This window comes from Olea europaea, chromosome 21, assembly GCF_002742605.1.
Source record: "Olea europaea var. sylvestris chromosome 21, O_europaea_v1, whole genome shotgun sequence".
In the NCBI taxonomy this organism is placed as follows: Eukaryota; Viridiplantae; Streptophyta; class Magnoliopsida; order Lamiales; family Oleaceae; genus Olea; species Olea europaea.
The window spans coordinates 17,004,451-17,019,965 of record NC_036257.1 but is presented as its reverse complement, the minus strand read 5'-3'; the positions used below and the strand labels follow the sequence as shown (position 1 = coordinate 17,019,965).

The 15,515-nt window shown below is 36.6% G+C and overlaps 1 protein-coding gene and 1 pseudogene across 1 annotated transcript in view; both read right to left on the bottom strand.

Moving 5' to 3' along the window:
• Nucleotides 1-3,185, bottom strand: part of LOC111370217 (solanesyl diphosphate synthase 3, chloroplastic/mitochondrial) — a 5,032-nt gene extending 1,847 nt beyond the window's left edge. Inside the window, exons 1-6 of the mRNA XM_022991903.1 lie at nt 2,795-3,185; nt 1,800-1,892; nt 1,498-1,578; nt 1,345-1,416; nt 699-830; nt 270-401 (exon numbers count right to left, since the gene is read on the bottom strand). Coding sequence (XP_022847671.1) covers nt 270-401; nt 699-830; nt 1,345-1,416; nt 1,498-1,578; nt 1,800-1,892; nt 2,795-2,938 — 654 coding nt within the window. The 5' untranslated portion in view covers nt 2,939-3,185. The remainder of the gene's footprint in view (nt 1-269; nt 402-698; nt 831-1,344; nt 1,417-1,497; nt 1,579-1,799; nt 1,893-2,794) is intronic.
• Nucleotides 3,186-12,387: 9,202 nt separating this feature from the next.
• LOC111370216 lies at nt 12,388-13,687 on the bottom strand (annotated as a pseudogene).
• Nucleotides 13,688-15,515: the final 1,828 nt, after the last annotated feature.

Below are 15,515 nucleotides of genomic sequence, written 5' to 3'. Positions count from 1 at the left end.
CTTTTTCGAATATTTTGATATCCTCTTTGATGGCCATTATTGTGTAAATTGATGTTTTGAACTGTGATTTTTTACAGAATGTGCGGTTAAAAATGGGGGAAAAGTTTTGGGTTTACGTGCAAATATTTTATTGTGTGAATGTGTGGTTGAAAATGAGTATAAGAATAAATTCTTTTGTTTTAAAGGGAGTCAAACAAGGGCTTTATAATGTTATCCTAGTTCAAATTGAAAAATGAAATAAAGTGGAAAGAGAAGAAAAGAGAAGGTACCACAAAAAGTTTATGATTAAAGACAGATATCATGCTAATAGCAGTGAAGATTAAGATATAAATCCTAGAAAGAAGATTAGACACCATATTATCATGAATAATAGGCTTAATTATTGGTAGCATGACATACACCTGAACAATCATAGACCCACCTTGACAATGCAGTCCTTTATTCACCATAATATGATTTTAGGTAAATCACCCTATGACTCAAGTCCTGCCTTCCACCACAAAACCTGGGGGTTTGGGTTGACAAAAGGTATATTCATCATCCATCAAAATTAACTGTCTCAGTTACTTGGCATGTTCATTTACTTAGCAAGGGTGACCACATGCATAATCTATAATTTTCCAACTTTTGCTGCAGAACTGTAATATAAGTCACAGGACAATGCAGCTTTCAGGGTGAAAAGGAAAAAAAGAACTAACATGAATCATCTCTGTGATCTCAGCCAGACATTGATGTCTTGAGCGTAATTCTGTGGGCAAAATATCAACAGTAGCAGCAGCAGGTTGTACAGACATTGGCATATTTAAAGCTGTTGCCATCAACAACAAAACCTGCAAGATATATATATGAGGTATTTAATACATGGAAGGAGAACAACCACCAGTGCAGACTGCAAAAATGAAACAAAAGGTTCGTCTAACACATTTTCAAGAAGAATAAACCAGTATGTGACAGTTAAGATGTTTACATTAAGTTTGTGCACGCGAGGCTGGTTCTACTAGTAACTCACTCGTAAGGTTAAGAAGATGGTTATCTATGAGTGAGTAAACCGATCTGTTTTGGAACTTGACATGGCAAATATTAGTTGAGCCAGCAGTGTTTGTGAAAGGCGCATTCAACTGTTTATAACCAAATCGATGAAATTGCCAACAATTGAATAGTCAACCTTTCGAAGTTAAAAATATACAATCCCAGTCATGCATAGAAAATTAGCCAAAATTGATAAGGCAATGTAGCCTAGATGTTAGGAAATGAAAATCTTGAATGAGAAATTAGAACTTTATGGATTCTCTTCTCCTATGAAGCGCGAACATGATGACACGTAATTGAAAATGAAGATCTCACCATTGGTCGAAATCTCTTTCCTTCTACTCCCATCTTGAAGAAGTGCTCTGCAGCAGTGGCAAGCTTTGGGACCTACAAGATTGAAGAGGAGCTATTATACTATCACTACAATTCAATCGTCAGCCAAAGAAAGAGGACGTGAAGATCGAATACCTCTGCAACTACCATGGACCTTAAATTATTCGCAAGAATTGACAATTCATCGGCAACTAGAGAAAATGGATCTAATCGCTTCTGAGAAAGAAATTGAACAGTAAAATAACAATGTGTCTGTTCCATGGTTTTTGCAACCAATAAAGCACAGCTAAACTATCTGGAATAAAATCTGAAAAATGAGTTAACTAGATGTTTAGAAACATAGCTTCATTACTGTACAAAACCAATATTTTATAAAGGACTTGAGCAAAAGGATTCAATTATCAAAGGTAAGCACCATGATACAACATTGAGCTAACCTCAATTACAGAACTACTTTGATCGTGAGCTTGTTGTCCCACGCCACTTAGAGCACTTGAAACCAAAGAATGAATTGCTCTGAAACGCCAAACCTACGAATCACGGGCAGCAACGAGAAATACCATATAAACAATCAGAAAATTTAAAAATTACATGCAAAATCCCACCAATTCAAGTACATCAGGAAAATGGACTTATAGTTACTAGTCCTAAAAAATGCTACGACAGTAAGATGACCATATTAGAGTAGAATCATGGTTCTCAGGACTTGAGACGAAAGACAAAGGCAGTACATGGATTGGACAACTGGAGATGCATGTGAATATTCGTGACAGGTAATCTTCAACGTGTTTGACCGCCGTCACAAGTAGTAACCAGTTTTAAACTCTTCAGCGCTGCTGATGAATTGACAACCAAAATTCCTTTAATTCATCCCTTCCAACAAATAACAAGACAAGTCACGTCTTTTATGACCTGGAACATTTTACCATTTCTTGATACTTGGTACCCTATTGTCAACATATAGCCCTGATATGTAACCTAATGCAGACCACTCGAAGCAATCGGCAAGCTTTGCAATTCCTATAACCCTGTTTTATTAAATCACCAAGCTCCGAATATTAATAGTCTAGATTCTAGAACAAGACAAACACAGTGTAGGGTCCTAAAAACGTGTGGATGAAGAAAGAACAAACTTGAATAACTTGTAAATGATCCTCCGCTATAAATCTCCAAATTAGAGTATTATAACTGTCTAGTTATACAAATTTAATGTCAATATTACCTTTTAATAATTTTACTTACATATGGACTTTCGGGTTAAAAAAATTAATAATGACAACAAAGATTTCAGCTTTAAACCATGGCTCTTCAGTCCGTAACCCAGTCATTACAATTTACAAATTAACTTCAACGAGCAACTCTCATCAATAGCAACCCTAAAATGTGTGACACTAATATCAACAAATACAAATCAATGAACGAGTTGATTCACCTCCTCAGAAGCGCGCAAGGGGGAGAGAAATTGGTTGTCATGCTGGACCAATTGCTGCTCGTTTTTACGTAAAGAAGAGAAAGTCCATTGACGCCGGCAGTAACATGTCCTCGATATACGGGACACTCCCCTTGTCAATAACATCTCCTACTTCGATAGTATCACCGAAACAATCAGCTAGATTAGTGCGTTGTGTGTGTGATTTGGGGAGGTCAATGAATAAAACCAGAAATTGAAGGGATTCAAATTAGTTACTGAAGATGATAGCGGCCATTAATGTTCTGAAAAGTCTACCCAAAAATGGCAATATAAACGGCAAGACGATTCACGCAGAGTGGGTAGGCCATGCGATTTGGCAGGTAGACCTAGTCGAAGACTCGAACTTCTTTGTTGTGACATTCATTTCCCAACATTTTATTATTATGCAAACAGTCCCTATTTGTTCAACTAAAAAAGTTAATTAAAATTTAAGTCAATACTGATAATTAATTTTAATTACATATTTTACAGAATTCGTTACTTTTCAATAACACATTCCCCCAATTTGTATCAAAATCTTTTAAAAATCTAATTTTATTTAAACCTAATAGGGACATAATGTTTCAATTCGAAGGAAAATGTCTAACTAGACTATAAAAATTACGTGATCAATTATGCTACCAGTACAGAAAAATTTGATAGACAACACATGGCGATGTTGATTGGAAGATGGAAAGAGAAAAAAAGAAAACAATCCAATTATCTGTGGCCACGTCAGCGTCGGCAAGAATTATGTCAAGAATTTCTTGCACTCATGGCTTTTTCCTTATGTGATAGTAGCAATCCACGAGAAAGTAGAATTCGAAGTTAATGAGGATTATTTTTTAACAATTATATTATCAACAATTTATTGTGTGCCTATCTTGTGGCTCTTTACCGTCTATTTAGACATTTTGCATTGAGTGGGACATTGTACGCATGATTTTAAGAACTTGGGGATCCTTATAGGAATTTAGCTTAGTTTTAAAATTTTGAAATATCTGTATTTTCAATTTCTTTTCACATTAAAAAAGAATGATGGGTATCCAAAACTAATACAGGTTCAGTTAAATAAATTATATGATTTTATATTTAAATTACTTAATTATCTAATGTCATTTAGTTGCCATCTCATTAGCACCAATGGCTATTAAAAGCAAATGTGAAATAAAAATAGGGATAAAAGTTATGAATTCTTTATTGTTGAGATTGAAAACGAATTCCAATGATGGGAAAAGATATTGAATATAAGTTACAGGAAAAATTGTAGTATTTTCATTTTTTGTAGACTATACTCTATCCTTCATTTTATGTCAGTGGAGGTTCCTAACCTTTCGTAAATATGCACTTGAGATCCATTTGGATGAAAATTGTCCAAAACACCGTCAGTTGATCGGAAAAATTAAGGAATCAATATCTAATAAAACTGTCCAAAACACCGTTAAAAAAGGTATCAGCATCCAATAAAATCATCGCGGTAGCAGATAGTTCAAAAAACTTTTCTGCTCAACTAACGATGTTTTGGACCATTTCTGTCCAGATGAATCTCAGGTGCATATTTATGAAAAATTATGGGCCTTCGTTGGTACAAAATGAAGGTCAGTGTAAAATTTGTAAAAATGAAAAAGTTAGGGACTGCTATTGCAATTTTCCATAAGTTATATAACATGCAAAAAGTTGAACTCGGTGCAGTTTACATGTGAAAACATGTTCAGTAATTCGCCCATTTACATGAGTTGGTCTTGTCCACTTGGCACAACATAAATGGATGGAAGGAAGTGTCCCAAATTGTACCACTTGAGATTTAATCTTGTCCACTAGTTTTGATCCTAAGGCTGTGATTCATTCTCCTATTTTCTTTTGGTTTTTGGCTTAAGAATTATGTTCTTGTATTTTGAACATGGAGACGGTGATTAGGGTGAACAGTGTTTTTCTCCCCCGACTGTTCATGGTTGCCGAGTGGATTTAGGTATTGCTTGGGTGCAATAGGTGGCATTGTTGGAAATTATATAGCAATTGAGAGAAATAGGAGATGATGAAAAAGGATCAAAGGTTGATATGATATTCGAAGACTTGAACATGAAAATATCGTTATCCTCAAACAATATTTTGTTTCCTCTCACAATGGTGGCAATGTTGGAAATTATATAGCAATGGAGAGAAATAGGAGAAGATGAAAAAGGATCAAAGGTTGATGTGATATTTGAAGAAGACGCAAACACGAAAAGATCGCTATCCTCAAACGATATTTGCCTTCTCTCACAGTACTTTTAAAGGTTTGAAATAGCAAATAATTTGTAGGATTTACCAAGTTTCAATAAAGAACACCAAAGCAGAGTAATTTTTCAAATGAACAAGTGAAAACTAAAGTTTTGAATATGTAAAGGATCAATAATTTCTTCAGTGTCTGGATGAATAGTACAATGTTTTTCATTGTGTTTAGGGATGAATACTATCATGTATATATAGTTTTCAATCATCCCAACACAAAATGGTTTCATCTCAACAATAAAAGGTGTATTGACTCACCAAAAAATCACCAGAAAATTCAAAAGGTTGGATTTCGAAGCCATGCGGTTGTATAGGTTATAACCATGTGGCTGCATGACAATAACGTTGGCCGCCACATTTGTTTCTAAAGGGACACATGCGATCGCAAGCCACAAAGGCCTATGCAATCGCATAAACTATATACATGGCATGATTTTTTGCCTTTTTTCAATTTTCTTAATTCATCCAAATTGATTTTGAACAAGAAGATTACAACAATTTCCCGCTTGTTCGAAATCAATGTTAATTATATAATCAAGTATCAACACTCATGCATAAGGATTAAATATCTTTTGATTTGAATCTAACTATAGTGTAAATCTCACAAAGTATTATCGAAATTTCAGGTAGTTAGAAAGCTTTGCTAGTTATTCCTTATGACAATACCAATGAAATCATACACACAAGTGTTATACTTTCTCAAGTACCTCTAAGTCCCTTAGTGTTAATATGGCCTTCCACTTATCATTTTTCATTGAAATTTTTAAAGAGAGAAATTTTAACTCTCTAATGAGTCTACACACCTGAAATTTTACAAGGGTGAAGTTCTTCCGGTATCTTTGTTACTTTTAAAGATATTTGTACTATGTACTGAACTTCATTAAGAGTTTTAAAACTCATCAATTCAATCATAATAACCAACACTATTTTGGATGTATTACTTTTACTGAAAAGCAATTTCCTTCATCTTCTTATCCCGATATATGAGTGGATGACCACCAAGATTTACAGATACCATATAATTTACAACGAATATTCGATCTGGATTTATTTCTTATCTTCCAGGAAACTCTCATTTTATTCTTAAGGCATATAATCCTTACAGGTTTGCAAGACAACATGACTTTAGGCAGAAAGGAAAAGCCTTTTGTACACTCCCCTCATATGAGGGAAGGTGCCCATGCCCAATTAATATGCGGGCCCCTCCCCATGTGAGGGGCTACTCACCTAGTTGTAAGGCTCGGTGTACGTATAGCAGCTCCTTTAGGCAGAAACTTTCTGGTTCACGAAGAAAGTTAGATATTGCTTCTAATACAAGCGACATATATCACATTTGGTTGTCTTTGACTCGGACGATAAGTGAATCTATATTTCATATTCTAGATTATATAAAGGATATATATCAAATTATTGATGCAAAGTACCAATGTTGGTGGAATAACCAAGTGTTGCCAACTTTGACAAAGGTTCAAGTGCAGGTTTTATCTTCTAACGAGAGTCATGACTCTTGATCTAGCTTCAAAGTAAATGACCAGGATCATAGAAAATGGTTAAACCCTTCAAATATTATTCATGAAGAGATGTCTCAAAAGAGAGAACCAAATTTGAAGCAATTTTAATTCCAGACTATAGTAGTCCTAGAGATCGAACATCCCACACCCCTGGAAAAACTTTTACTCTGGAAGATAAAAGTTCTGAAGATCAGGTATACTTTTTTTAACATAGTACTTTTATTTGATCTTATATAACAAACTTCAATTTTAGGCTTCTCTTTTATGAATATATAAAAGTGGAAATTACAGGTAACCATACATTAAAAATCCAATTATCTAAAAACAGGCCCAACCTTATTCATAAATCAGATTTTTTTTAAAATATTTTTTCAATTAGATAAATCATGCATAACTGTAACCCGTAATTTTAGAGACTTAAAAATGGAAACTGTCGTACATTCCCATATGTCCAGTCTAATCCTACATCACGTCCATATTTTCTTCATCGATTCTCGCGAATTTTCAGCACCCGACTCCAGTATCCGGTGAAAATCTCCAGCGCAGTGGTCACAACCGTCGACGTTCTATATACTTCCATTAAAGTAACACCTTTCGATTTTTCATCCATCTCTGTGTAAGCGACTTCCAATAGATACAAAAAAATGACCCGTTCGAGTAGTGCAAATCGAGCGAAGAAATCGGAAAGCAAATCTTCGGGTAGTGTAGGTAAACGGAAGGCTGAACAAATACGCGAAGATTCCCCTTCCAAACGGCATAAGCCATCACGATCAGTCCCATCAAAGAATGCAAAGAAGGTTTGTTTTTTAAGTTCAGCGAAATTTTTTTTCAATTAGAGCATGCATCTGGACTTTGAAATGGATGGGTAAGAATTATGTTAGACGAATTTTTTATTTGGTGACAGACCATGCTATCTATTTTTCTGGACATTGTTATTCTATTCAAAATGTATAAGAATTTAAAAGGATAGTATTGTTGTGTGATTATGAGGGTTGAGTCAGGAAAGCCTATAAGGGAATTTGTGACCTATTAGTCATTGTTGTGGCCTGGTGTGTTCATTGGCGACCAAGTATTTTTTTATTTGTGACCAATGCTCAGCCATTGGTATGCATTTGGAGGGGAAATTTTGTAGTTGTTTGTGTAAATCTCCTTTTCAAGTTCATGTTGTGACCTTTATAATAATGTGTGACCAATTACTTATTCTGTGTTGTGACCAATGCGCAGGCTTGGAGATTCATCATACCAGAGAATAGTTGGTTTCCCAGTAAAATCACGATTACACCCACGAAGGGTGTGCCGTCTAATTTCAAAGCCAACCTTAATGAAGACCAACGACATATACTGCAGAACACATGTGTTGCACACTTCATGGAATGCGATGAAATTGCTGTACAATCGTAGTTGATACACTATCTCCTGTTGAGGCAGGTTCGCCAGCCCAATGAGAATGAAATGTGATTCAATATAGCTGGGAGGTTTGTAAGATTCTCTGTGTTGGAGTTTTGTTTGGTGACTAGTCTTAGATACTTTGGTGATGTGGATATGAATCGGTTGGAGAAGACTCCCTCGCGTTTGAAAAGGAGATACTTTAGTAACTTGAAGGTGGTGACACATGCGAATGTAAAGGAAAGACTTCTTTCTGCGGGTGACATTCCAGATGAGGATGTTTCAAGGCTTGGTGCGTTGTATTTCATTACTTCGTACCTATATCCAAGAGACTATAAGAAGGTGGTTGAACACTATATGTTTGTTCTAGTAGAGGATTTTAATCCGATGAACTCGTTCTTATGGGGTAAGTCACTCTTTGAGACACTAATTAGTTCATTGAGGGAGGGTTTAAGTAAGAGAACGACCCATTATAGACTACGAGATCTTCTAATAGCGTTTCAAGTATGGATTTACGAGACGATCCCTACCCTCGATGGATATGTAGCAACAAGGACCTCAAGAACGTATCCCCGAATAATGAATTGGACAGCAGACGATCACCCACCTGCTGTTAAACTTGATGGACCTGATTGCTTCTGTAATCCCGAAGTAATTATCTTAACACCATTTACTATATGTCAATGCATCTCAAATGTGCTTATCCTTAGGTCACAAGTCGTAACACAGAACTTAAATAGTTGTGTATCTAAGTCAGAGATTATACACATCAAGTCACAACATATGTTCATTGACTCACAATTAATAATATACAGGTCACAGAACACACTTATGACATGCATCACACGGTTATGACCGGACATATACCCAGTTACTATTACAGCTCATTGCTTGGGTTTATTATTTTGTACATCGATGTAGTGTGCTGGCATTATAATGTGTCTGTGCTTGGAATAGCAGATGGAAATACGTGACCTGGACCCTTTAGACATGGAAATGGCAATGCCGTACATGTATGAAGTGCAATATATCAAGCCTGTCCAGCCGGAACGTGCACATGGGGAGAAGAGAAAGGGAGTTATGGTGGATAGATTAGTTCATTCCGTCAGGGCAACTAGGAAGCCGAGTTACTCGAGTGAAAAAACATCTACGCCACTGCTTATGAATACGGATGGTAGACTTGGTCACTCTGATGTGCCTCTCGACGATGGTGATGATGATTTTGTTGACACCCCACCCAGATGGCAGGGAACAACGTTCAATGCCAATTCGCCTAGTAGGGAGGATCAGCTGACGCCAAACGATGTAACTTGTTAAATAATGTCAGCTGTGGGTCACAGGTCATATTTTCTAGCTAACGGTTTTTCTGTCAATTCAGTACGGGTTACAGGTTATTCCACCTTTTGCTGTTATCATGAGTCGTCGTGTGCACATGACACATGTATTAGAAACATGTCACATAATAGGTCACATGTCACAGATTATGTCACATTCAGTTATTATTCTTGGTGCAACATCGTAGTTCGTTTCTATGTCACAGTTTATAGGTCATTGATCTGGCAGTTCATTATAGGGAGCAGGCATCTGGACTATAAATGTTTTCACCATTGTATTGCCACTGATAATGGGTAGTCATGTGGTGCGGGTGGTTGACAAAATGCGAAAACAGTTTTTCAAATAATTAACTGAACTCCAAATTGAGAATCGTCGGATGAGTGTGGCAATCGATGCGATGAAGTCAGAGATATCGTCGCTCAAGCATGATCAGCAAAACAAATTGAACAATATTGTCCACATGCAAGGTGAAATCCGTACAGACTTGATCGACATCAGATCGAATTTGCAGTTTATGACCGAATCTGTGACCGCCTTGATTTCTAGTTCCATGGAAGAAATCTTGACCAAATTCAGAGATAAATCTGGGCTAAACATTGTCAAAGATTATGAACCTTTGGACAAGGTAATCAACATACCATGTGATCTCATAAAATGATATATGTTTATTTGTCGTATGAACTTTAACTATGATTATACATTTTATGTTACGGGTTGGAGATGTCGAAATAACAGTTGATTCTAAAGGCAAGGGTAAGATGGAAACCGACGTTGACGTTGAATTTCCATATAGCCTACAACCTCCATCCTTCGATCTGGGTGTTTGTTTCATGCAACCAACACCCACAGAACCAACAAAATTGAAAAAGGTGGAAACGTATGTTGCGTCTGTCGTACATGATGTTCTGAAGGACACGAAATCTGCCGAGAAGGTGGTAAGCCCAGATAATTCTGTCAGATATGTAAACTACCGTACGTTTCATGTTTCAGCAAGTCACAATCCATATCAAATTAATATGCATGAGTCTCCTGTTTTTGCACCAAGTTTTGGATTGCCCGTTAAGAGGGCTCCTAGGCTGGCTAAAGCACTTCAATCTCCGTAGGTTCATGAAGGGAAGCAAAACAAGCATTCTAATAATGTCGTAATCTTCCAACACTACAATCAGTCTGCGGACCATGCCGATATTGCTGACTTTCAGAGTTGGTTCTAGAGAGGATATAAGCCACATAACAAGTATGATTTATTTTTTACATATCATTATAATTAGTCTGTGTATGAATATTCAGTCAAGTTTTCTTTGCACGAAAAAGTTTAATGATCGAGATGATCGTATTTGTCCACCTTTTCTTGTTGGTCAGTTCCTCATCGGAAATAAAACATGGTGGTACGAACTTGTGTCTAGGGATATGTCACTGAGTAGTTCGGTATGTATCCTTTTGTAAGTCTCAATTCATATGAGTAGGTCATAGATTCCATAGTCATGGTCATAGCCAAGTAACTATATGTCACTGCCCACGTCCCTCTTACATTCTAGAGTCTATAAAGTTCGCAATGCGATACACATGTTTCATATGTCCCAATGCAGGTCACATTTTTATATGCATAACAGGTCACATGTAATTGTCACAGACCATTTGAGGTTGGTCACAGATAAAAGTGAATAGGTCACAGTTTACTTACAGAGTGCACTCCAGCATATTTTCTGGTCACATTTCACCCTGCACAATTTAGAAGATGGTGGTACGAAGTTGTGTCTAGGTATGGGTCATTGAGTTGTTCGGTATGTATCTATTTGTAAGTCTCAATTCATATGAGTATGTCATACATTCCATGGTCATGGTCACAGCCAACTACCTATATGTCACTGCCCACATCCTTCTTACATTCAATTTATAAAGTTCGCAATGCCATATGCATGGTTCGTATTTCCCAATCAGGTCACATTTTGGTATGCATAACAGGTCACATGTAATGGTCAAAGATCATTTGCGGTTGGTCACAGATAACGGTGAATAGGTCACAGTCATTTACAGAGTGCACTCAAGCATATTTTCTAGTTACAGTTCACCCTGCACAATTTATATGTCAACTCAATCTCATAGTTTTCCATTTTTTTAGCATATGGATGTATGCTTCTACTACATACATCAGTTAGCAAGTAATGGAAAAAACATCAAAGTCAACGCCACCACGACCGACACATTGTTTCAAGCTAAGCTGAAGAACATGTACCACAAGTTCAAGCAAGATCCAGAGGTAATTATCATGGATGAGAGACTCATTGATGACATCACAGGTGCACAAATTCCACTGAGCAAACTTTGGGTAGAAGTGGACCTTGTGTTCATGCCCATTCTGCGTACAAACAAAGCGCATTGGATGCTTGTACTGCTTGATATCAAAAAGTAGACCTTACTTGTATTAAATTCGGCAAGAAAAACATACAATGACATCAAGGTCCTTAATGGAATTGATCCTTTTGTCAAAATGATCCCTCACCTCAAGGACTGTATTGGAATTTGGAGAAAGGATTCGGATCCATCTGCTGACGATTCCAAGGAGTTGAAGGTGGTGCTTAATTCCTCCATCCCGCAACAGAATAATGGGTAATTTTTGTCACCGAGAATTTAAACATACTGAAATAATATGATTCTATACATAATGGACTGGAATTTTTTTCACTTTGCAGGCATAACTGTGGCATATATGTGATTAAATATGCCTAGTACATGCTTCATGTCAATTTAGGATCGATGCCGATGAAATTTGATGCGGCTGAAGCACGTCTGGATGTTGCATCATTGTTATTCAAGCACCGTGAAGTCGGTACAGAGAGGAAGACGTTGCTGCCAACTGGTGGAGATAGTATAGTTATTGAGTGACATTAGGGGTGTAGTTTGAAAATGCAGTAGAATGGAATGTGAAGTGTGGTTATGGATAATTTTTTTGTTTGCTTTGAACAAGGGTGTTGTGTTCTGGGAATATTCTTTAGTATTTGATTTAAGCAACAATATTTAAGCAATAGTTTGAGTTTTGGATTTCACGTGTCTTGAAATTATGTTTTGAATGTATTATTCAGCTTGAGATATTGCGTCACATAAAAAGTCACCTAACATGGCACAATCAGTATAATATTCTTTGTGCACAACCATAGTTCGCTGCAAAGGTCACAGGCAACTATAAACAAGTCACAGAAGAAGCCACCGACCAAGTCACAGTTTGATGTATATTGTTCATATCACGGACAACTGGAAATAGGTCACAGCAGATGATCGCATGTTCCAAATCCTTATGCACAGTCCTTGCAACGGGTCACAGTACGGGTCACATTTCACATAAAAGGTCACCTAACATGTCACAATAAGTATAATATTCTTCGTGCACAACCATAGTTCACTGCAAAGGTCACAGGCAACTGGAAACAAGTCATAGCAGAGATCACATTTTCCAATTCCTTATGCACAATCTCTTGCCAACGGGTCCCAGTATGAGTTACATGTTAAGTAAGAAGTCACCAAAAATGTCGCAATAAGTATAATATTCTTCGTGCACAACCACAGTTCGTAGCGAAGGTCACAGGTCAATGTTCCAGATTCACATAACATCTAACAGACCACTTTTTACCTGTGACACCCCAAACTCGTTTATTATGAAGTGAATGTAACAATCCCCTCCCCCTCGTGAAAGTTCGCACTGTAATGGTCACAGCACACGTCACAGCATGGGCGGAGCCCTACTAGGTCGAGTGCGGGCAGATGCCCGCATTGAACTCCAGCCCAGAAATTTTTATTTATTTATTTATTTTTGTTAAGCCTGAACTCCACAACCACACAGTCATGTTGAAGAAGCTCTTATTGGACCGCTTTTTCTTGGCTATGTAGAGGTTATCAATACCAGACTTAGGATAAACAGGCCAGATTCAATTCCTTTTCTTTTGTCAAGTTTGGGGAAAAATATATTTGTTAGTTTTGCCGCTAGGGATTTCACCTGATCTGTCTTTGCATTTTCCGGCAGCCTGAACTGGCTAAAGAACTTGCCGCTGCTTCTTTCCATGCGATGTCACTTATCATTCTTTTCCTCTTGCTCATTGCTCCTCTCTCCATTTATCTGGAGCACTCCACCTTCTTCAACCTCCACCTTCACCTCTTCCTTCTTCAGCCCAGGAAGATCGACCTTGAATACATGGGGCTCTGGAGTCTCTTTCCAGTTTATACGAGCATTTGCAAATGCAGAAGTTTCGCGGGCAGAACTTGGGATATTGACTACCAAACTTGAGAAAGGGAAGCCCTCAAAAGGATCCCAAATGTCAAGAGAGAATGGATCGAAAATGTTGCTGCGTCAGTTGCCAAAGAAGCTTGGAATCAGAGACATTTTTTTTATGGATTTCTTAAATCAAAGAACTCTAAATTTTTTGCAATGGCTGAATTCAAATTCTGTGATGTATGTTGCCCAGAGGGGAATGATTTATATAGGAGGACGATGATGATTGATTCTAGCACCATCTCATCGATTGTGAGCAATAATATCCTACAAACCATCTGTCATCATCTTCGACCGAAAAGTATTATAAAAATAATAAATAAAATATATTCTAGAGAAGACAAGTGCACTCTATAAAATTCTAAACTATTACGTTATGAAAGTAATTTGACATCCAATGGGATACAACCACCTGTAGTTTATAGAAACCCAATAAATAAAGTTTGCTCAACTAAACTTTGTAATTCTTTATATCTTCTCTTCCTGCAAAACTAGTAGCAAACTCTTTAATTAGTTTTATAATAATTTTATTTTAACATTACTAACTTTTTCATTTTTAATAACTTGTCTAATTAGTAGTGCATATTGACTTAAAATAATGCTATCTACGTTAGTGTTAGAATACTAATTTATGTGACATCATCTGATTGGTTCAGACCCCGTTCGTTTCTCATTCTTTAGCCAAAAAAATGAAAAATATGACCGTTATCTATCATATCAAACCGCCATATTTAACTTCCTCTCTCTTCTGTGGGTTCCATAACAGTTATATTTTTTATTCTCATTCTTATAAGAATGAGAATCAAACGGTGGCTCAATAAAAAATAAAATTGTGGGATTCATTTAATTGTATTTTTCATTTAGAGTCCGTATGATAGTGCCCAATTTCTTAGAAAATGTCACATTCGAGAATTTTTTTTCTACTTTGATTGTTTGATACGAAAGTCGAATTAGAGTTCGAATTCTAAGGTACAAACACTTAAAGCATGTTTTTGATTGATTCCATGGAAATCGAATTCTCATGATTTTGGTAATTTTTTTTCCAGCTTAAATGAAATTGGTTTACTTTTTTCACATTTGCAATCAATCGGACCCTTAGTGATACTTAGCGCCACCAAAAATAGTATTTTAACATCAATGGTACTAAATAGCATTATTCATTGAGTTATCATGTCTGGTATTGAACTTATCAACATGTTCACTATGCATTATGTATTTTTCTTCATCTTGAATATTATTAATAATCAAACTCAAGTACCTAGTGCAATATCTCTTAAGTTTCGGAGACAACACATTGTGACCATTATCAAGCGTTTACATGAAATGGAATTAATCCCATATAACTAGTGAGAGGATAAAAGCTTCACAATACTGATGTGGTACGAAAATCTCAAAATTTTTATCTTGCTCGCTGAGGCAGGAGATCAAGATTGTTATATGAAAACAAGAAAACTATAGATCATTATATTTCGGGGAAAAAATAAAATAAAATAATTCAAGATTATACCTTGAAGAGTTTTACTATCCAATTTTGACAAAGTTGAAGAACTCCCAATTTTCAACTCCACTGATCCTTGTGACACCAATTGGCCACTATTCAACCTCAGAGCGAAAATGCGCCCGACTAGCCATTGTTGTCGACAACCGAAATGGCGGTGCTATCAACGAATCTAACTTCTTCGGTGCAACCAAAAACTTCTTCCGTGAAATGTGAAATTGGAGTATTTTTTTATCATCACAAAATCCATGACCTAAAACCTTAACGGTCGGCATCGAAAAAAGTTGCCCGCACTGAACTCAAATCCTGGCTCCGCCCCTGCGTCACAGGTTCTTTTAGGGTATACCCAATTTCCACTTGTCACGTTTGCTTGTATTTAAAAATATGTTCATGTGGAAAGAACATTACAAGTACAATAGTAAAACATCCATATTATAAGGT